Source organism: Pungitius pungitius, chromosome 19 (assembly GCF_949316345.1).
Source record: "Pungitius pungitius chromosome 19, fPunPun2.1, whole genome shotgun sequence".
Lineage (NCBI taxonomy): Eukaryota > Metazoa > Chordata > Actinopteri > Perciformes > Gasterosteidae > Pungitius > Pungitius pungitius.
The window spans coordinates 4,072,277-4,094,068 of record NC_084918.1 but is presented as its reverse complement, the minus strand read 5'-3'; the positions used below and the strand labels follow the sequence as shown (position 1 = coordinate 4,094,068).

Below are 21,792 nucleotides of genomic sequence, written 5' to 3'. Positions count from 1 at the left end.
TTTGAATATGAACTAAGGGCCCCGTGAAGGATGGACTAGAATCAAGTGTGTGTCAGGTTGTTACCTCTGAATAACGTACTGGGTGCTGCAATGGATCATGTGCGAAATTACCCTTTTGAACACGCAACAGGTAAAGAAGTGTGCAGTTACACTTGCTATAACATGTAGTTAGATGCTGAAATGTGATGTTAGAATTATTCAAAGTTACTTATAGTTTGAGTGAAACACGGAGCCCCATGAGGGATGGACTAGAAACAAGTGTGTGTAAATGGTGACAACGTTAAATGACTTGAAGTGAGATACAGACAGGAGGACCGGAAACGTCATTGATCTTGTGCGGCGAATACTGTAACTCACTCTCAGATTTCTTGAGATGCGAGACTGTTAAAGTTCAGCAAAAAAAAGAACAACGTTGTATTTGTCTGTCTTTAGAATTTCCCTCCTCTCTTCTCCAGTCATTGGTTGCCTCCGGTGCTCTTATCTTATCTATGTTGATGCGAGGCTTTTCTAAAAGGGAGCAGACATAAACAGGTACCTCATTAACACATGGAATTTTATTCAATTATAATGCATAGTTATTATTGTAAAGCTTACTGGGCACAGCCTAACAGAACTTATTTAATAGTTTTTTTAGTTTTTCACTTTTCCTCGCACAATGCAGATACATTGCATTGATACTGTGCTTTTAGATTTTGGTAATTATATTACTATTATAATTAATTTTATTCGTAGTACTGGGGACTGAAATGTGTTGTAACGGCGGTATTTTATTTTAATCATCAATTGTGCAATTCTATTTTACGTCAAAGCCAATTTCTTCCTACATGGTTCCAATTGTATGAAGTAATTTATTAGCAAACACTGACAGGGTGCATTACGGTACATTTATGAATTAAACTACTGTCACGTGACATAGTTCGTGACGTGTGCGGAAGTGTTTGCCAAAACAAACGAGGGCTGCCTGCATAAAACGTGAGTAGTTACCTAACGATTTTTAACGGCTTTATACTGCCCTCACAATTATATTTGAAAATTATTTTAACTGACCACTCATTAACTATAAATCTGCGCACGGTTTGTAGCGTTCAGATTATAAATGTAGCCCGTGTGTGGGACATAAAGTAGTATATCATAGGTTTGGGTTGATAGTGCATCACGTGCTCAAATCTTTACCATAAATGTAATATTTCACGTTTTTACATTTAATTCAGATTGTTACACAAGTAGTCATACAACTCATATCTTTCATAAATATATAATAATTTACTATATGTATTTCTCATTTTCTGTTTTGTTAAAACGTTTTCTTAAATAGCTTTAACAGGATCCCAGTTACAATCAGCCTGACTTCTGTAGGTATAATATTATAATAACAATTGTTTTTAGTAGTAGCAGTTTTGGTATTCTTAGTTGTAATAGTGTATACTATTTTAATGTGTCCTTTGTCTTCAATATATATGCATTTTTAGCCTCATCCAATCAACATCAGAAGTTTCTAAACTTTTTATCTCCATTCTCCTACTTAATTTCATGAATTGTGATTAATTTATTTTTAATGTTTGAATTGAGCTGATATTTTTCTTCATGCAGATTGAAGAATGTCTATTTTTCCAAGGATTTCACTGAAGCCCGAAGTTGCTGATTATCTCAGGAGTGTCTTCTTAAACAAGGAGGTAAGAACTTATATGTGATTTTTTTTTTTCTTCCCTTCTGGAGAATCATGAATCATGACCTTTCATGAAAAAGATTTCCTGTCTCTCTTTGGAAAAGATAACACAGGAATGATGCGGGAACCTTCGATTTTAGATAAACTGATGTTATCTGTACAAATTCCTCCCTAAGAAAATGTTCCAACAAAATGTTTAAAAGTGAGTTTTAGAGATTTGAACCGACCTGGAAGCTGGAACTGGAAGGTTTATTGAAATTAGTGCCGTGTTGTTCTTATGTTTGTTTGAGTTCTCCTAATTGGAACGTGCTTGCGCTCAGGTTTTAGCTGCAGTCGGCCATCAGGAGGCGGAATGCCGTTTCCAGAAGCTGCTCACCTGTCTGTCACACCCTCCTTCGCACACTTGTGTTCGGGCAAGTACCCATCTCGCTCCCCTGGAGGAGATCCAACACAAGTTGGCACAAGAGCTGGAAAAGGTGAGGGTGAAAGATGGAGAAAGTAAAGTGGCCCACGGTGGCGCGTCAGTCGATTCCTGATCATTCAGCGTCGTTGCTGTTGTTGTTGTTCGAGCAGCAGATGTGCAGCTCATCCGCAGGGGAGGTCTCCGCTCAGATTGTTCCTCACCCGCGAATCCCAGACGTGCTGCTCCTTCCCGTCGACGGGCCGAGGTACGTGAGGAATGCTGGAGCCGCGTCAGACGAATCCGCTCTACGCAAAACTGAGGCCAAAGCCCACGTGGACTCACGCAATGACGCACAAAGAGAGAGAGTAGAAAGAATACAACACAGTAGCAGCTCAATAATAATCTGTCTAGTGAGGGTTTTTATTCTCCATCCATGGCACCACGTTGCCGTGGTTTCGAGGATGCCCCCCCCCCCCCCCCCCCCGGGGGGGGACACGCAGGTGTGAAATAGCGTGTCTTCCTTCCGTCTCGTGTGCCTCAGGCCGGTGAAGCGGCTCGGCTCAGAGGTGGTGGTCGGCGCTCAGTGCGGCAGCGCCGTACTTCGAGGCGCTCACGTCTTCGTCCCGGGGATCGTCGCCAGCCCAAAGTGTGAGACACCCCCCCCCCCCCCCCCCACCCCACACCCCCGAGGCAGATGCTGTCAAAGTCGATGCAAATCCACCCTCACGACTGTGTTGATTGTGGCCATTGAGCGTGAAATCCACCCTCGTTTGCTTGCCCTCAGACATGAAGGCGGGCGACGCGGTGTCCGTCCTCTCGGACTCGGAGGGGCGGTGCACCCGAGGGGCCACGAGCTTCCAGGGGAGCCGAGTGTTTGTGGGGAACGGCGTCGCGCAAGTGGACCGCTCGGCCATCTTCTGCACGGATGAACCTGTCAAGTAAGGTCAGATAAGAGGAGGTCTTCTTGGACCCCGTACAGTAGGATATCTAACATGGTGTATTCATATAGTACTCGCATAGTGATCACCGTTATCATAATATACGTACACCATGTGTCAAGCAGCCTCGTCACCTTAGAATATTACATGTATGCAGTTAAGATGTCATTTAGGACTCTGATGGACAAATGAGGCTCCAAAAGTACAAAAACAAGACAAGTTTGAGTCTTCCTCAGGTCAAACGATTATGTAATCATTTTAAATTTTAAAAATAAAACACAGTCACTGTCATCGATTTTTTTAGAGGAATAGGCGTTCGGATGGTGGACCCACTTTACCAGAGTCCTTCCTTCGACGGAGTTCTACCCGACATGGCATTTCTACAGGTATTACTCTCATTAGAACATGTAAGTGAGCTACACTGTGCCCTGCAGCTGACTATCAATGTCCTTAAAGTTTACTTAAAGTGTCCTCACATTGGTAACATGGCAGAACAGAGGGATGCTCTGCTTTTCACGTTGTGCAGAACCTTCCCTCCGTAGTTGTGGGACACGTCCTCGGGCCCCGACCTGGAGAACGGATCCTGGATATGTGCGCGGCCCCCGGAGGGAAGACCTGCCACATCGCTGCGCTCATGAGGGACCAGGTACGAGTGGCAGACGTTTGCTGAGTTGACATAAAGGGTTTCCATCGGGGGAAAAATGCACTCTATATAACACTCATCTAATAAGTCTTAAGAGTAATAAGACAATAAATGGGATCATTGATCATTAAGGGGTGTTTTCTTTCTTTTTTCCTTTTTTGTCCTCTGTGAAGAAGACGTATTTTAAATATGGTTATATATACATGGTTTCATTAACAAAGAAAAATAGAGCAAGCTTAAAATTGTAATTGAATCCAACATCTTTTATACTTCCAATAAATATTCCTGTGTTGAGTAGTTCAGTTTCAGTTCACTGGTGTGTATTTTACAGGAGTTGATATAATGAGGAAACATTTTATCTGAGGAATAACACGGAGGGAAACTAACTAACCGCATGGTACTGAGAACAAGGGACTATATCTGTATCTATTCAGGTGAATAAATCGACATTCATAAGGAAGCGTTTCCTAAGCCTTATTCCGTCTGTCTCTCACAGGGCGAGGTCGTTGCTTTGGACAGGATCCGAAATAAGATCGATCGGATCCGTCAAAATGCCCAAATGTTACATCTACGTTCCATCAAAGTTTATTGCTTTGACAGCACTCGAGCTGTGAGCAGCGACCCGAGCCCCCGGGCCGAAGGTACAGAGCGACACGACGTACGCCGTTAAACCAATAACCATAATAACAATAAGTCTCACTTGTGTCGTGGACGTATTCCAGGACCTCCCTTTCCACCCGAAAGCTTTGACCGGGTTCTTCTGGACGCGCCGTGCAGTGGACTGGGACAGAGACCCAACATGTCCTGCACCTGGAGCCTCAAGGAGATCTGCTCCTACCAGCCGCTGCAGCGCAAGCTATTCCAGGCTGTAGGTGTGACACACTGCGAGTAGCTCAGGTTGACCGGTAGATGGCGCCGTTGGACACATATTACACCTCTGTCTTATTGGACCAATTTGAACTGCCGTTTTAAGGGTAAATTACAGCTCAAGTTTAAAGTCACTGAGTCAGTCCGTCGTGGTTAATGGAGATGTTGCCCTAGTCTAGTCTTCCCTAAGTATTTGTACTTCTACCGTAGACTTCTTTTGTGTTCAAAAGTGGTTTGAAGATGGATGACTAGACGGAGATTAAGAGTCCCGCGTTTCATTGACCTCTGCCGGGAGACACTTGGACCTGCGAGAGTCAAAGTTTATCGCCGTGTTGCAGGCGGTGCGGCTGTTGAAGAAAGGCGGGGTTCTCGTGTACAGCACCTGCACTGTGACTCTATCGGAGAACGAGGAGCAGATCGCCTGGGCCCTGGAGACCTTCCCCTGCCTCACGCTCCAGCCTCAGGTAAAAAAACAACAACAAACAAACAAACACACACCGGACGGAGAGGGACGTTGGGAGACTTCGCCGAGAAAATCAAAACGCACGCTCTCGTTTGCAGGAGCCTCACATCGGGGCAGAGGGCATGCTGGGAGCCGGCCTGTCGCCCGAGCAGCTGCGCCTCCTCCAGAGGTTCAGTCCTGAGCTCACCTGGGACCGGACGGGGGCGGCGGCCCCCCTCCCCTGCGGAGCCGACGGGGACACCATCGGCTTCTTCATCGCCAAGTTCCTGAAAACCTGACCTGCAGCGGGACGTCTTCTCCCCCCCCCCCCCCCCACCACACACACACACACACACAAGGACGGCAGAAGGGAACAACCGTGTTTATGTTACAGCGCCGGGGCGGCGCTCCCCGAGACGCTCGCTGCGCTGTTTACAGCATCTGCCTCTTAACAGCTGCTCTCTGGAACTGCGGGCCATGTAGGGATGAGCTTTATAAACACCACAGGCGGGGGGGGGGGAGGGAGGCAGGCAGGCAGGCAGGCAGGCAAGTTTTGGCAAATGCAGCAACGCTCGCATCGCCATAACAACAATGACGACACAGCTGCCATGGTGACGGCGGATTGGCTGGATGTGACGGAGCAGGAAGCAGCAGCAGAGAGAGCGAGCGAGAGAGAGAGAGTGAGAGGTGTGGTTCATCCACCTGGAGGAAATCGTGCATTACTTCAGATTAAAATGTACTTTAAAAATAACATTCTCTTTTTGTACGTTATGTATTCAGCAACTGCAAATTAAATGATCAAACTGATGAAACGTAGTCAAAGTACAAAATGGAATCACTCGTCCCAAAGGTATCCGTTGAGTGTCCTTTAAATCTGCGCAAGGTTTGTGGATTTGTGCCGACAGTGCAGAATCACCCGCCCTGATCTCCCAGCATGCAGCATTTTGAGGACCTCTGCAATGTCCTCTGCTCGATCCCCTCTCCCCGGGAAGACCAGAAACCATCGTACGCGCCCATCAACACACATCTGTGTGGGAACGTTAAAATGGCCGCTCTGTTTCTCTGCTGCACCGAAGGTAAACAACCCCCAGATCCAATCAGCTGCCCCTCTGTGAGCGCTTGTCTATTTCGGAGGCGTCTAGTGTGTGTGTGTGTGTGTGTGTGTGGAGAAGCTATTTTGGATGCATCCCATCAGTCTTGTCGTCTGTGTGTCGATGTTGTCATGACGACTCGGGAGGAAGGCCCGAGGAGTCCACCTCAATTTTTCAGCAGAGTTTCAGAAGACTATTTATAGGCGGTGCACTCCTCCTGTCTGGGTCTTCTAAAAAAAAAAAAAATTAAAAAAAATCACAAATCAAATTGTTCTCCCTTTTATTCTTTATGTTTATGTATTATGTACACACACATGTACACAGTTAGAAAATCTGTAAAATCTGAGTCTTTTATAGTTTTGTCAGGTGAAAAGGAAGTCAAGGGACAGGGTGGGTTTGTAAACGGAGGGACATTCATGAGAAAAGAATTATCTTAAGTATCATGAATTTGAAAAGTTTAAAGTTAACGTAAAAACATTTTGGAATTACTTGAGTTGCAAATGCATCTTTTGATTTTTATTCTTATTATTGAGGAACATACTAAAGATTAGATCCTAAAAACAACCTTCAAACTCTGGAGTTCAAGTGGGAATCAAACAACATTCATCAGAAAAAGGGGGGTCAGACTTAATAATCGATGAACTTTGATGGAGTTTTAGTCGAAGACCTACAGTAAAGTAGCGATGTCATATCAAATGTCACTAGAAACCAACGTGAATCAGTAAAAGTGCGGATTTAAGTGTGTGTCGATGTTACACAAGGTTAATGGACCCATACAAAGAACAGCACTGCATGTAGGAGAGGAAGTTACTGTCTTGGAAAGCAAGACTTAAGGTGCACCTCGAGCGAGGCCTAAATATGTCAGAACCAAAATGTCTAAAACCATGGACGCAGATTAAAAAAAAAAAAAAAAAAACTAAGCCATGAATGATGAACATGAGATTCAGGGAGTAGTCCGACTCGTTGGGGAATACGCTCATTTTCTTTAAATGAGAAGATTGAAACCACTTTGAATCTTTTTTAAATTTGATCCTGCAGCTAGCGTTAGCAGCAAGTTAGCTTAGATGTGTGTGTGTGTGTGTAAGATATAAAGCGTAAATTAGTGAGCTTTAGGTGCCACGGCTTCATATTTCAGTGTTACTGATCTTCTCATCTAGACTCAGTCAATTATTCAGGTACCGAAAACTGCCGCAATTGAAAAAAAAAATAGTCTTTTTCTTGTTTTTTAGAGGCCCATCACTCATGAATGCGGTGGACAGAATGATTAAAAAACACCTTCCAGTATAACAAGTACAGCAGAGAAGAATTCAACAGCACCACAAACCGCAGCCTCCAAAACGATAATAACATTCAGGTTGAACAAAAGTTGGAACATTATAACCGGTTTATTGCAAGACTCTTATTTTAAACTGCACTGTTTGAGCTACGTGTACCTAACAAACTCTCAGCAGGACGCAAGCCTATTTCCCAAATTGACGAAACTACTCTTTTTTTAAAAACAGAAATACAGCATCAAACTCACTCGGCGAGTCGACCGTTGCAGTCGACCCCGAGCAGTAGTCCGAAGGAACAAATCATTCAAGTGGTGGCAAGCAAAATGAGTAAAAACAATTTAAAAAAAAAAAAAAAAAAGGTAAATGCTAATCACAGAAAGCACAGAAGAAGAATTCTGCTTTTGTGTCATGCTTTATCCAACACAATAAAATATGCATATTTGAGAATTTCCGTGCATACCCACACATAAACGACGTCTATGCATAGATACACACACATACACACACACATACACACACACACACACACACACACATATATACTTATATTTTGTATCTATGTCATCAAAATCCTGCCATTGAAAAAGATGCAACAGCCTTTACAAAGGAAGTGTACATAAATAGGATGCTGTGGTTTTCGGGTGTAGCAGCTTCAGAGGGGTGGGGGGGGGGGGGGTCGTCTCCGTCACTGGTGGATGTAGGAGTCTCTGGCCCATTCCCCCGCCTCGCCCCTCTTCTTGGGCGCAACCTCCCCCTCCCGGTCGCGGTCCCTGTCCCGGTCGTAGTAGTGGTGGTGGTGGTGGTGGTCGCGGGCCGGCCGGTGGTGGTGCGAGCGCTGCTTGTTCCGCTCGTTATGGTCCTGCTCGCGCTCCTTGGGGCGGTGGAGCGCGGCGCCGCGGCCACCGGCCTCCTCCTCCTCCGCCGCCGCCCCGCCGCCGCCGCCCCCGCGGCGATGGTGGTGGTGGTGGTGGTTGTGGTCCCGGTGGGGCAGCGGCTCGTAGCGCTGTTGCTGCTGGGGGTGCCCCTCCCCTATATCCTCCTCCTCCTCTTCCTCCTCCTCCTCTTCCTCCTCCTGGTGGTGGAGCTGAGTGCGCGGCTCATTATAAGCAGAGTCCTTGCTCTCGCGGCTCCCGGGGGTCTCAGAGTCCAAAGTCTCCTGCCGCGAGAGGCCCCGCCCCCGACTGTTGTGGTGGTGGTGGTGGTGGTTCTGGTGCTCGGTCCTGGTGGAAGACGAACGGTGGTGGATGTGTGGGGCCCTCCTGGAGGCCTCGGTCCTCGGGGGCCGCTCCTCCTCCCCTTCCTCCTCCTCCTCCTCCTCCTCCTCGCCCTCCCCGACCCCCTCGGCCTGTGCGTCGGCGTCGGCCTGGTCCTGGTCCTGGTGCTGGTGGTGCTGGTGGTGGTGGTGATGGTGCAGGTGGTCCTCTCTGGAGCCCTTTCGCTCCACTAACGCCTTTTCTCCTTTCTGCTCCGCGCTGCCGGCCTGAGGTCAGTAACACACGCCGGTCAGTCAGGGGGGGGGGACGGGATGCAAAGAAATGCACTGCAAGCGCACACAGACACGCAAACTCATGCTGCAGATTAAGATTCGGGTGCATACTGTAGAACACACACACACACACACACACTGCTTAAATATTCATCAACCACCAATTGAAGGTTGCTGAATCCTGGAGGACAAAAATCTTCAAGGTATTTTGCATTATTTTGCAGGAGCGTCCCTGTGGCACCAAAGACATCTTCCTCTCCACACTCACCACACTAGTAATCACATGTCAAGCTCACTCCTGCTCCTCATCAATATCAGGGTTTTCCTCATTGTCAGTCTTACATTTCCCATTGTGATGGCAGTGGGTGGAGAGAGGGGGGGGGTAGAGGTTAAGGCATATGTGGAATTACCCCCAAAAAAGGTTCCAACACACAAAATCACGCGAATGAATCTGAAAAACAATCCTTCACGAGTAGCTTTAGAAAAGAAATACACTTAATACACTTAATAATTCATTAATTAAGGAATAAAAATGAGTTCACGGTGTTTCTCTCTCTGTGGCCCTCTGCGTTCGTACCTGCAGGCCGGAGAGCGGCGCTGGCCCGGGGGGGGAGGGGCCCGCGGTCAGCTTGGTCAGCAGCGGATTGGGGGGGTTGCAGCTGGTGGGGTGGGTGCTTTTCCAGTAGGCCTCCAGGTAATCGGCCATGTGCTCGCATGCATCCTCCAGCTGGTTCTCGTCCAGGATGATGTCAAACATCTCCTGGGGAGGGAGAGACGGGCTCACAATGAGAGGGCTGACGCTAGGGACGTCTATTAAGAAGTCCTACTGATCTATTTTTGGTTCAAATATATACGCATACAAAATGTCTATTTAAGAAAGCCCAGTGAATTAAATACGAAATAGCAATCGGGATTCATTCTGAGAAAATCTCAAACAGTGATTCCCTAAAGATATGGATGCTATATGGATTAAATTAAGCCTGTATTCTCAGAAGAATCCTCATTTTCTAAAATAATAACTAAGCAGATTACGGAAGAGCAGAAATAGAACTGGCACGAATTATAAAGCTTAATAAAAAATAAAAAAAAGACGTGAGCTACGTATGAAACGTGAAGACCGAACCATCTCTAGAGAACACGGCAGCATCGGTGGTACGGAGACTCACGGGGGGGCACTGAGCCAGCTTGTCAGCGGCCACCATCTGGACATTGAGGTGTTTGGCCTGCGACTTGCCCCTGGACTTGATGAGCCGCTGCAGCACCTGAGGGCGAAAAAAGACGTCGTGCTGGTTTTAGTTCGACAAGGTGAAATAATAGCTTCTTTTAAAAATAAATGAAAGCTCGTACTGAGTACATTAAGTGTTGTATTGTTGAATATGATTGTCGCATTGTTAAATATTAATCCAATCCAGTTAGAGACATTTTCTCAGATGCTTTTCTATTTAACTACAGCCTCTCACCTTGGGTGAGGTGATCTTCACGTAGACGATGATGGGCGCCAGGGACGTCTTCCCCAGCTGGGACGGGTGGTTGATGGTGTCGGCGTCCAGAACCACCAGCTGTAACGTCCGGGCCAGTTCGAAAATCCTCTCGATCTCACTCTGGACTTCCGCTGAAGAAGAAGAGGAAGAGGAGGAGGAGCGCAGCGGGCGTCAATTAAGAAATTCCACTTCCTGTCTGTCCCCACGTCGTACTGCAGATAAAAACAAGTTGCTCCTTATTGGGAACTAGACTTAGTCGGGTTTCCTCTTTATGGCTCCTATCTTTGTTTCATGTCTTTATTGTAAAGACCTTTGTGAATATCGCTTTGCAAAGTGCTGCATCAACGGCTCCTGTCTTCCTTTTCGGGTTGACTCACTTCTCTCCGTTTCCATAGAAGCTAAAATATTCAAAGGGCTCCAGGACTTTACGGGACCTGGCTTCACGAGAGACAGCGAGCCATCGTCTGTTACCTCTCGCCAACTGTTCCGTCGAAACGGCCTCCGCTCGGACAGACGACTTGCAGAAACCCGCCCACAAACATCGCAGCGGGGCGCGACTCCCCAAAGCGAGAGAGGGGAGGGGGGGGGGGGGGGGGAGTCACGGCCAAGCTTCACGACAATCCCAGTCACGACAAAGCCTGACGTGAACGCGGATACGTCGACAACGGTCCGACCTGGGGGCGCATTTCGGTCCCAGATCCTCGCTTTCTTCATGAAATACCGCATGCAAAAACGGGGGGTTTGAGAAGCTTTCACTGGTTTCCGGTGCAGCCATCAAGGAAGGCTTCACTCTGGATTCCAAAAGTCTGATTAAATCTCTGCAATTTTTTTTTTTTGTTGGCAGATTTCATTTGGGTAAAGTGGAGATCTTGAAGGCTAAATGAGATAAGATGGTGGAAGAAGGTAAAGCCGTGCAGTACAATAAACGTCTTTGGCTCTGGCATAACAACCCACCTCGGATTCCTGAGCGCTGCTGACGCTCACGTTGATGAAAAAAACGGCAAAGATTAAACAAAGGAATGTTTTTCATTCCGATTACATCCGAACCCACGTCGGCCCCCGGGTTTGAATCAGGGAGCTTCCTGAACACGCCATGCCTGCGTTTATCTTTTCATTCCTAACAAAAGAAAAGTGAGCGAGGCCTTTCCTGTCGCGAGACTTCCCCCCCCTTAATGGTTTCCTCCCTTTTCCCCACATTACCAATCAAAACGCTAACCGCTCCCAGGCGGCTTTTTTGTTGTTGTTGTTGTTGTTGCACAGACGTACCCAGGTTGGAGCGCGTGTTGGAGCGCTCGATGATGGCGTGCTTGCTGGGATTGTTCAGGACCGAGCGCTTGGCCAGAGAGATGTCGGCCGTGACGCGAGTGATCGATATTCTGCAACGAGGCACAAAGAGAGAGAGAGAGGCGGCTGGTTCACTCGCTGTCGTGAGATGGGAGGACAGACGTGTTGAATTACAACAAAAAAAAGAAGTGAAAAGACAAAATGATAAAGAGAGGCAGCGGCTGAGAGGTAAAAGAAAAGGAGGATTCCTGTTCTGGATGATTAAGTTATAAATGGGAACATTTGACAGAATCTCAGGTGTTTAGGACACATATGATGATATATCTTCTTTTAATGGAATAATAGTGATTCAATTATTCACAGAGGCATCGGGAAACACAACCTGAGTTCTCATGTTGTCATATTAGACTCACCAGAGTGTTATTTCATTAAAAAAAAAAACTATTCTTTTATTGCACAAATGTCATCACGCTCCAGCGATTAATTGATCTTTATCATCAGGGCTTGTGATTAAAACGGCACCATTCACTAACATCTCCGATAACGCATTCAACGCATTGTGATGGAAGAACTTCTAAAGGTTTGTTGTGTTGTAGCTTAGCTTTGTGTGTGTGTGTGTTTTAAAAAAAAATTTTATTGGAACATACAGATTGCGTTGTTGCCCTTTAAACTGCGTGTGAAGAACGGGACTCGGGTCCGAGTGTTGTGCACCTTCACGGCCTCCGTGCTTCAGGCGCTGGGGGGGGGGGGGGGGTCGAGGACTCGGCGTGGAGTGAGGAGAGAGTCTCGCTCAGCTCTAGGGCCACTATGGCCTATTAAGGACATGGAGAGGGGCCTATTTAAAACAGAGGCAGCACACATCTCCAGGCCAAACAGACTCGTTACGCACTCCCCTCGGCCCGACCTCGGGGGACGGGTAAATACCGGGGGGGGGGGGGGGGAGGAATGAGGAAGGAAGCGGGAGGAGAAACAGGTCACAGGGGGGGGGGGGGGGGCTTACCTTCCCTCGAATCTGTGTTTCAAAAAGTCAAACAGAGCTTTTTGCATCATGTCGGTCACCTGCGGAAAGCACATGAGGAGAAAACAGTTTAAAAAGGGTAAAAGGATATTTTACAGAAACTTTGGGGGATTTGGGACGCACCTCGTAGCCCTTCAGCGACGGTCCGACCAGAACCACGGGCCGCATGGAAGGCACCACATCGTACGGAGGAACGTGTTCCGCCTGAGGGGGGGGGGGGGGGAACAAGAAGGAAAACAGTCGCAAACATCTGCGGAGGCAAAGTAAACACTCGCCATCACAAACCACTTGGGGGAGCAGGGACGGGCTTGAGGCTGCAGCCAGAACATCGCGAACCGTGAAACAGGAGAAACACAGTTGTTGGATGGACGGGGGTGATGGCAACACATTGTCGTCGTCATCATCATCATCCTCATCATCATCATCCCGTTATCAATAAGCAGCTTACGGCCAAACGGCAAAGTTTGATGAGGGATTACAATGTCTGGACGAGTCCTCTCATTCCACGGTTCTGATGTCGTTGTATAAAAAGTGAAGCTATGCAACAACAAAGGTTAGTCGGTCAGTGAGAAAAAGAGACGTGGAAGAGCGACAGAAGTGTCATTAGTTGTAGAACTGCTAGAAATGTGGAGCCAAGGCAACTCAATAGAGATTCACGATGAGGCGGAGGAACATTTTAAATGGGGTGACTTGTCATATTTTCTGCTGGGGATTCTTGATTGTAATTATTTTGTAATTAATTGTTAGTGAACTGCGTGTTGCGTCAGAGCGAGGCGGCTCCTCTCGGGCCTCTGTGACACGAGCACATCTCGTGGTCACCCTTCTCTCGGCTCCACCTCCAAACGGTTCCTTCCTGCCTGACATTTGCTGTCGTCACTGTGCCTCCCTCGGGACCTCGTGGGAACTGATGCACTAACGTCTGGCAGTCCCAGTTCAACCCGGCACTACGTGTGTGTCAGTTAGTTGTGACTTTCATGTATTGGCGTTTCACCTCTTTCCCCAAATGTACGTAATTGATTTTATGTTTTTATCTTTTTCCTTTATATGCATTTTGCACATTGCAAATATATTGTGAAAGGTACATTTTTTTGTAGGATTAATACATTAAATGCAACCATTGCTACTAGTGGTGGATATTACAATTAATATCTCTATTACACGGCGACGCCCACCAAAGATTAAAGGAATAATTCACATTTGGGGAAAGTGTTGTACTGTTCCTTTAAAAATCAAGATCCGGTCCCTGAAAAGCTGAGCTCTCCCCCAACGAGAATCACAACAACAAAACACCACACAGAGGATTGCAGGGGGGGGCAGTGAGTGAGGTCAGAGGTCAGCGCACGCCGCCACTTACCGACTTTTGCTTCTGCTTAGCTGCGGTGAGACGGAACAGGAGAAAGAGAGAGAGAGAGGTTAACAGTGACAGAGGCACGGCATGCTGGGAACCAGGGACGGCGCTGTAGACAAAAGACAGGACGGGGCGCTGAGTGAGGCCAAGCGGGGGGGGGGGGGGGGGCGGGGGGGCGCTTTTTAGTCGTGGAGACGTGCGGCCGGAGCGGAAGCAGGGGGGGGGGGGGGGGGGGACTCGGGGGCGGTCCGCAGTTTACCTTCTTAAAGAAGGGTATTCGTTTCTCTTTGGCTAGAGGTGACATGACAGTGTTTGGACCGGCTTTAGGAGAGCGCAGGTTGACCGGAGGCTCATTGTCCTCGGGGTCTAAGTCTGTGGCGTCTATGTCAATGGCTACGCACACAGACGGACGAGACCACCGTCACACAGGTAAACACAGGGGGGAGGGGGGAGGGTGGGGGTCACACGGGTATCAAAATGCAAATGAAACATGTAAAAGTACAATTACGGCCATTTGGGGTAAAGATACGAAATATGAAAAATCAAACTGGCACATATTCTTTTCAACTTGAATTGTTTTAAAAAGACTTGAAGGTGTGAAGATACTCACCAGAGGAAGGAGGTGTGGATTTACGTGAGTTGGGAACCACTTCGCCTAAACTAGAGGAGGAGTTTGCTCCCAATTTACTGCAGAGGAAAAAGAAGTTTAAAAAAAAATCAACCCGTAAGGAAGTCTTCCTACATTTCTTTTTTAAATTATTTTTTTTTACCTGGAGTGGAACTTGCCCTGTTTTGCTCTCTGCTCCTGGAGGATTCGGGTGTTCTCGAGCTTCACCGGACTCGGGATGAAGCCGATCTCGCAGCCTTCCTTCACCAGGCGTCCTATCCACCAGTCGTTGTTGAATTTCTACGGCGGAGAAGGACACAGCGTTACCTGGAGAAGCCTCTCCCCCACCCCCACCCCCCCCCCCCCCCCCCCCCGTCGCCCGTGATTGCGCAAAGTGCACCTCTTTGACGTGGAGGAAGTCCTTGGCCTCGAAGGAGACGGCCAGGCCCTGCACGGGGACGTCGTCATCGTGACACGGACTGTAGTTGACATTTGTGCGGACAGCAAATGCAACTGGCTTGATCTGTTGGGGAGGGAGGGAGGGAGTGGGGAGGTGGAGGGGGGGGGTCCAGAGGGATTGATTCAAACGTTTGTGTGTAATTGTTTCCCAATATCTTGTGCACTGTCAGTGAGCTCCGGTTCTCCTCCTTGTGATAGGTTTAAAAATAACCCCAGGTGAGGGACACATGCGGTCTGACTCATGCAGACCGAGCTCCTCTCGTTTTGAACGATGCGCCTGCTGCGCCGCCTCTCTCTGCTGCGGGGCTGCAGCGCTTCACACTGCGGCGGGATGCAGCGTGTCGAGTGTCTGCAGCAATCGCCCCTGAGAGACGACTCTTGTGTTGAGCTCACCTGTTGGTAGCACCTGTTAAAGTGGACCATCCAGTAAGCCACGGGTCCTCTGATCGAAGGACGACGCGGCTCTGCCCCCCCCCCCTCAGAAAACACAGCCGGCCCTTCACCTTCGTCAACCGACGACCGTCCACATGTGAGAGACTTTCATTTCTTTACCTAGACAAGCAGATCTCCTCCTGCCCAAAGTGACGCATCGCAAATCCGCAAAAATGGGATTTGAATGAGATTTGAATGAGGTCACGTTGTGAAATCCCCTCTGCATCAGTAGATCACAGCCATGTCAGACATCCACATTCTACAGGAATGCTGCTAACTTTAGACTTCATACAGAAACAGTAAAATGTGCGTCATCCCAGTTTTAGCTATCTGACTAAAAACGAAATGTATCGATTCCATTTAGAGCAAAGGAAGTAAATGATATGCTAAGTTTCGTGTAACTCAAATGAAGGAATTTAAGTGAACTTGGATTTAAAGAAAGTGGAAGTTATCTTTCTATATGTTCAGAGCGGCATTCATTTAGATATTCTGGCCCCTCGAGTGCAGATGAACTGTGTTTCTCGCTCCTGTGGAGACAGGAAGTTTAATTGTGGGTGATTACTCAATGACGTAATGGTTGTAAGCTAAATGTGTGTGTGTGTGTGCTCGGGACATCTCCATTAATGCGACCATACAATCCAACGTGAGGAGGACGATGCGTCCTTGGCGTTCGAGCCACTCGGCTCGTGAGGTCTATCACCGCCTCTCCCCCCCTCCCCCCTCCCCCCAGCCGCTCCCCTCGCCGCCATCCGTCATGGTGGCCGCCCGTACAGGTGAAGCTCTCTACGATGCTCGCCGCGCAGCATCTTTACGCCTCGCCTCCTTTACGGCAGCCATATTGACTGCAGGGAGTGGGGGGGGGGGGAGGACAGAAGCCCGGGGTTAAATAGTGGGGAGGAGGGAGAAAAAGGAGATGGATAGCAGACAATGCAGCCTTCTCGTTACCTCACGAGTCCCACGTTACTTCACGAGTCCCCACGTTACCTCACAAGCCCCACGTTACCTCACGAGTCCCACATTACCTCACGAGTCCCCCGTTACCTCACGAGTCCCACATTACCTCACGAGTCCCACGTTACCTCACAAGTCCCACATTACCTCACGAGTCCCCCGTTACCTCACGAGTCCCCCGTTACCTCACGAGTCCCACGTTACCTCACGAGTCCCACGTTACCTCACAAGTCCCACGTTACCTCACGAGTCCCCGGTTACCTCACGAGTCCCACGTTACCTCACAAGTCCCACGTTACCTCACGAGTCCCCCCGTTACTTCACGAGTCCCCCGTTACCTCACGAGTCCCACTCTACCTCACGAGTCCCCACGTTACCTCACGAGTCCCCACGTTACCTCACGAGTCCCACGTTACCTCACGAGTCCCCAGTTACCTCACGAGTCCCACGTTACCTCACGAGTCCCCAGTTACCTCACAAGTCCCCAGTTACCTCACGAGTCCCACGTTACCTCACGAGTCCCCACGTTACCTCACGAGTCCCCCTGTTACTTCACGAGTCCAACGTTACCTCACGAGTCCCCAGTTACCTCACAAGTCCCCAGTTACCTCACGAGTCCCACGTTACCTCACGAGTCCCCACGTTACCTCACGAGTCCCCCCGTTACTTCACGAGTCCCCCGTTACCTCACGAGTCCCACGTTACCTCACGAGTCCCCCGTTACCTCACGAGTCCCACGTTACCTCACAAGTCCCACGTTACCTCACGAGTCCCCAGTTACCTCCCGAGTCCCACGTTACCTCACGAGTCCCACGTTACCTCACGAGTCCCCAGTTACCTCACGAGTCCCACGTTACCTCACGAGTCCCCAGTTACCTCACGAGTCCCACGTTACCTCACAAGTCCCCACGTTACCTCACGAGTCCCCCCGTTACTTCACGAGTCCCACGTTACCTCACGAGTCCCCAGTTACCTCACGAGTCCCACGTTACCTCACGAGTCCCCACGTTACCTCACGAGTCCCCCCGTTACTTCACGAGTCCCCAGTTACCTCACGAGTCCCACGTTACCTCACGAGTCCCCAGTTACCTCACGAGTCCCACGTTACCTCACAAGTCCCCACGTTACCTCACGAGTCCCCCCGTTACTTCACGAGTCCCACCGTTACCTTACGAGTCCCACGTCACATTACACCGCAGGTTCCACAGACTCGCACCACTAGACCTCATTTCGAGGCGTTTAACGACAAGCGGAAACAGCAACAAAAAAAAGCAATGTAGCGCGACAAAGTAGATCAACGCAGCATTCGAGGCGTCAGCGGGTATCTGTGTTCCGTTCGGGAAGTCATTAATGACATAGATTCTATAATCTATGCCATGTTATCTATAAAACACGTCTTTTTAGTTAGAGAGCACAGATCTGCAGGAGGAATGAGCCTCCTCCGGTCACAGCGCGGTCTGCTGGTAAAACCCCAAAAGCCTTTAAAAGACGCTTTAATTAACCCCGCAAAAAGTAAACGGAATCTCAGCCCACGACAAGTAACACAACATGTGTTTGACGTTGTTGTTGTTGTTGTTGTTGTGACGTCTGGTGAGCAGGGGGAAGTCCCAAGTAATGACCAGAAGGCTCTTGGGGAAACAGGAGCGGACCAGCCAGCGTAGAGCTGACGTTACCCTTTGAGTGATGCTGGACATCATTCTTTAAAGGAAAATAAACCACTTTTAGTCTACGCAAACACAGCTCTATACGTCTGAGGACCCCCCCGTTGACACAATAAAAAGCTTGTTTACCTTCAGTGGGTCCCACCAATAATAACCAATAAGTCCTCACTTTTCCCCGCCAGCGTTCCCCCTCTCAGGGTCCGGACCCCGGTGACCTCGTGGTACCAACCTTGGCCTTGTCGAGCTGCGTCTGAGCCTGTCGCTCGGCCTCTCTGCGCGCCGCCTCCTTGTCCTCCTCGAGGGACACATCGGAGTCTGATGGACGGCTGGTGTAGGAGTCGGCCGAACCCTGCGGGGGGGGACACAAACACGCTTAAAACACACGCAACTGCGTCCATTTGGTGTTCACACTTTCACAACGACAGGTGTTGGTGTTGGCGCCGCCGCCTCCAGGACTTTGGTAACTTTGGCATCAGCCTCCACTTTAAAGAAATGTTTTTGACATTCTGTGCCGAGCGTCTGATGCGCAGCTTCCAAAATGTGCGAACGATCCCACACGGACCGAAGTGTGACGCTCCGATCATCAAAGGGAATCCAAGTGGATTTCAAGCATGCAAAGACTTTGAATCGCGATCACTGCAACAACTTGAGGAACTCGTGGAATCCGCTGCACAAGGACACGAGACGCCAAAAGGACTCAAACGCAGTATTTTATAGAATAGAATTCTTCGTCTTCTTCTTCTTCTACCCTCAGCCACCCCCCCCCCCCAAGGACTTGTTGTGATCGTTGTGTGAGCAACACGTGGGAAATGATGACTGACAGCAGGCTGCAGCATGTCTGTGATATATACTACTACTATATGGAGAAAAAAAAACACACGGTGACAACCTCAGACACACTCGGAATCTGACACACACACACACACACACATGCGTGTGCATCTCAAATTGTGTTATATACACCGGATGAAAACGGGTCATAAATAACAGCTGAGCTGGTTAAAGTAATACTTGCAGTGAAAGAAGAAGAAGAGGCTTTTACATATACCAGGTGACAAAGTGTGGATGTGAAAAGTCGTTTTAAATATACAAGAAGCTTTTTGCAACAAATTCATTTAAAATTCAATACTCTACAAACGTGGTGTTAAAAATAGATTAAGCTCGAAATAAATGATGAAGTTGTTAACCAACCTGTAGGCTGCAGCTGTTTTTATCTTCTATGACCAGATTAAGTTACTACAAGATGAACTTCAATAACTGTAAACAACCGTGGGAGAAGTGAGTCAATTTACCGTTGACCGCCTCGTGCCGTTTTCCTTGAAACGTCTTTGGCCTAAATAAATATATATAAATACACAAATAAAAAAAACCCAAAGTCAGATTCTGGGGCATCTGGATCAGTTCCAGGGCAGCTACAGCCAGATGAAATGAAACACTGATGAAAAACAGAGGAAAAGTTTTTAGGATTTAATATGTGGACGTTGGAATGAAAACAGAACAATTCCACGTAGATTGCAGAGTCATTTCCCGTCGTTTCAGATCAACAACAAATCAGATTAAAAAAGGGGGGGGGGGATTTTTAACCAGGCGAAAAGGCTTTGTGAGCCTTACCTGCTCGCACGCTACTACGCCGCCCACACAAGGTCTTTCATTCATCTCACTGCACCATTGCACGGCTGTCTGAGTTAAAAATAGCCTCCCTCACTCTGTGCCTGACGAGGAGCACCCAGCCGTCACAGCCGCACAAAGGAGGACGTCTTCTCCGCTTACATTACCTGACTGGTGTAAAGAGGCCGTTGTCACCGTACACACAACGCAAGGTTATCCATGTGCACGGGCCTCAGACTCACAATGGCACCCCGCAGCCCCGCCTCATCCTCCCCGACTTTGTACCTGATGTATAAATAGCTCATGTGAAAGCGGGGCTCATTAAAAACCCATGGCGACACATCACAGGCCGCGTTAATCTCCCGGAGGCTTTCAAGACGTCAACAGGCGGCGGCCCCCAGAGCTAACGTGTCAAACCCACGCGCTCGAGCCACGCAACACTCTCGCCCCGCTCGCCCCACTTCGGTAGGAGGGAGCAGCCTCCCGAAATCGGCGTCTCGCTGCGTCTCCTCATTGGCTGGAAGTCGGGTTTTTTTTTTAGGAGCTGCATTCATTTGCCCTTGAAGAGAAGAAGTATAACCGGTTTGTGATCACCGGGATACGAGGTGGAGAAGGCAGAAGTGGGTGAGAGAAACACAACGGATGACGCCGTGCAGCTGGTGGTCGGCGGCGGCGTAGTCACATGACCACGCCGACCCCGTAAACTGCGACTCTCGCATGCACACAAAAACAACCCGGCGATCCAAAGTCGGCTTACACAGTCATCGGAGCTCTTCACGCGACCTCCCTTGGCTCGTTTCAGCAAGCGGACCCAGGTGGCCTTCATCAGCCACGCTGGTCATTCAGTGTCCTGACCCACTGCCCCCCCTCCCCTCCCACCTCCCTCCCTCCTGCTACGACCACACCTGCACCTACCACCTTCCCCGCTATGGCCACCAGCGCCTCGGGCTCAGGCTACAGGTGTACCGGCTCCCGCTACGCCACAGCCATCACATCCCCCCCCCCACCCCCCGCACGCCCCCCACCCCGGGGTTAATGAGACGCCGCCGAGTCGGGGCTCCTGGCTGCTGCGGCTGGCTCCGGAGCCACAGCTCCTCCTGCTGCTCGTCCTCCTCCTCCTGCTGCTGCTGCTGCTGCTGCTGCTGCTGATGACGGGGAATCCACAGGAGCTCTCTGCCCCGCGCATAATCTCGGCCGCTCTATCCGGCGGGCCGTCTATCGAGCGCCACCGACTGCGGCTGCTAAAGGCTGACTCCAGAAATGAGTCAGGTGGCGACGACGACGCTTCTCAGCCTCTCTGCTGAAGGTTTTGATCTCCTCCTCCTCCTCCTCCTTCCCCGCGCTGTTCCACAGGCGATGGATAGGAGCAGTCCTTTCCCGCCGCGGCTGCGTGTGACTCGCCTCCTAACGCCCGTGGAGCTGCTGCCTCTCAGATGCTGCGAGCTCGGTCTCTCTCCCTCTCTCCCTCTCTCCCTCTCTCCCTCTCTCCCTCTCTCTCTCGGTCGTCTCCTTCAGGGACGCCGCCTCTCTACCTCCGCCTCTACCCACCCCTCCTTCTCGCAGATTTTTCTCTATTTTTTTTCTCCCTCCTTTACCCCTCACTGTCGGTCCATCTGCTCGGTGCATCTCCGCGGCGACGGGATGTGCACGTGCCGCATGGTCGCTGTTTACGTGCCGTTTGTGCACGCTGTTTTGTCCTTTTTTCTCTTGCGCCGCATTCACCCTCGTTCACGAGCTGTTTATAGGAACAAATAAGTGTCACATCGCCATGTTGTCAGGGGAGAGGAGCAGAAGATCTGCTGCCTTTGATCGTGAATCATATTAGAGCTGCAATGGATGATCATTCTCATTATTGATTCACGTATGGATTCTCAGACATTTCTATTTGTGAAATGAAACACAATCTGCGCACATCCTACATCATATTTGGGGTTTGACTGCAGTGTTTCCACCTGAATGAATACATTTTTGATAACTGACTTAAAGTGGTTCCAGATCTTTTGAAAGATTTCTTTACATCTTTCAACATCTTTGAGTTCCGAAACTGCTGCTGCTGCTGCCGGCAAAACGAGTCATTTGAGAAGAATCAAATGTACCATATACTTCCCTTTTCACGAGGCAGTTCTGGGAGGA

At 49.1% G+C, this 21,792-nt stretch overlaps 2 protein-coding genes across 12 annotated transcripts in view; one reads left to right on the top strand and one right to left on the bottom strand.

Annotated features, from left to right (window-relative positions):
* Positions 1-10: 10 nt before the first annotated feature.
* Positions 11-6,282, top strand: nsun6 (NOP2/Sun RNA methyltransferase 6). 2 transcript variants are annotated; one of them, XM_062559241.1, is made up of 12 exons: positions 11-531; positions 1,591-1,673; positions 1,987-2,142; positions 2,240-2,334; positions 2,611-2,717; positions 2,854-3,007; positions 3,312-3,393; positions 3,534-3,653; positions 4,147-4,291; positions 4,373-4,518; positions 4,856-4,981; positions 5,079-6,282. In XM_062559241.1, the coding sequence occupies exons 2-12, from the start codon at positions 1,599-1,601 to the stop codon at positions 5,256-5,258; spliced, it is 1,386 nt and encodes a 461-aa protein (XP_062415225.1). In that variant the 5' UTR covers positions 11-531; positions 1,591-1,598; the 3' UTR covers positions 5,259-6,282. The 2 variants fall into 2 exon arrangements, with proteins under 2 accessions (XP_062415225.1, XP_037312477.2); XM_037456580.2 differs by lacking the exon at positions 11-531 and adding an exon at positions 815-972 and having other exon boundaries at positions 5,079-6,281.
* A 31-nt stretch (positions 6,283-6,313) lies between these two features.
* cacnb2a (calcium channel, voltage-dependent, beta 2a) overlaps positions 6,314-21,792 on the bottom strand; it is a 37,472-nt gene continuing 21,993 nt past the window's right edge. For 6 of the 10 annotated variants that reach the window (XM_037456567.2, XM_037456571.2, XM_037456576.2 and 3 more), the window contains 12 exons: positions 18,281-18,400; positions 14,949-15,071; positions 14,712-14,848; positions 14,552-14,628; positions 14,201-14,334; positions 12,717-12,797; positions 12,576-12,634; positions 11,558-11,667; positions 10,271-10,422; positions 9,977-10,072; positions 9,388-9,570; positions 6,314-8,804 (listed from right to left, as the gene is read on the bottom strand). In XM_037456567.2, coding sequence (XP_037312464.2) covers positions 8,010-8,804; positions 9,388-9,570; positions 9,977-10,072; positions 10,271-10,422; positions 11,558-11,667; positions 12,576-12,634; positions 12,717-12,797; positions 14,201-14,334; positions 14,552-14,628; positions 14,712-14,848; positions 14,949-15,071; positions 18,281-18,400 — 2,067 coding nt within the window. In that variant the 3' untranslated portion in view covers positions 6,314-8,009. Of the gene's footprint in view, positions 8,805-9,387; positions 9,571-9,976; positions 10,073-10,270; positions 10,423-11,557; positions 11,668-12,575; positions 12,635-12,716; positions 12,798-13,947; positions 13,968-14,200; positions 14,335-14,551; positions 14,629-14,711; positions 14,849-14,948; positions 15,072-18,280; positions 18,401-20,416; positions 20,526-21,792 lie in introns of those variants that run through there. The other 4 variants (XM_037456570.2, XM_037456578.2, XM_037456569.2 and 1 more) reach the window with 3 other exon arrangements.

Coding starts and splice junctions, on each gene's coding strand:
- nsun6 (XM_062559241.1), top strand. CDS start 1,599: ATGTCTATTTTTCCAAGGATTTCACTGAAGCCCGAAGTTGCTGATTAT. Junction 1,674..1,986: donor GTGTCTTCTTAAACAAGGAG/GTAAGAACTTAT, acceptor GCTTGCGCTCAG/GTTTTAGCTGCAGTCGGCCA. Junction 4,292..4,372: donor CCCGAGCCCCCGGGCCGAAG/GTACAGAGCGAC, acceptor GACGTATTCCAG/GACCTCCCTTTCCACCCGAA.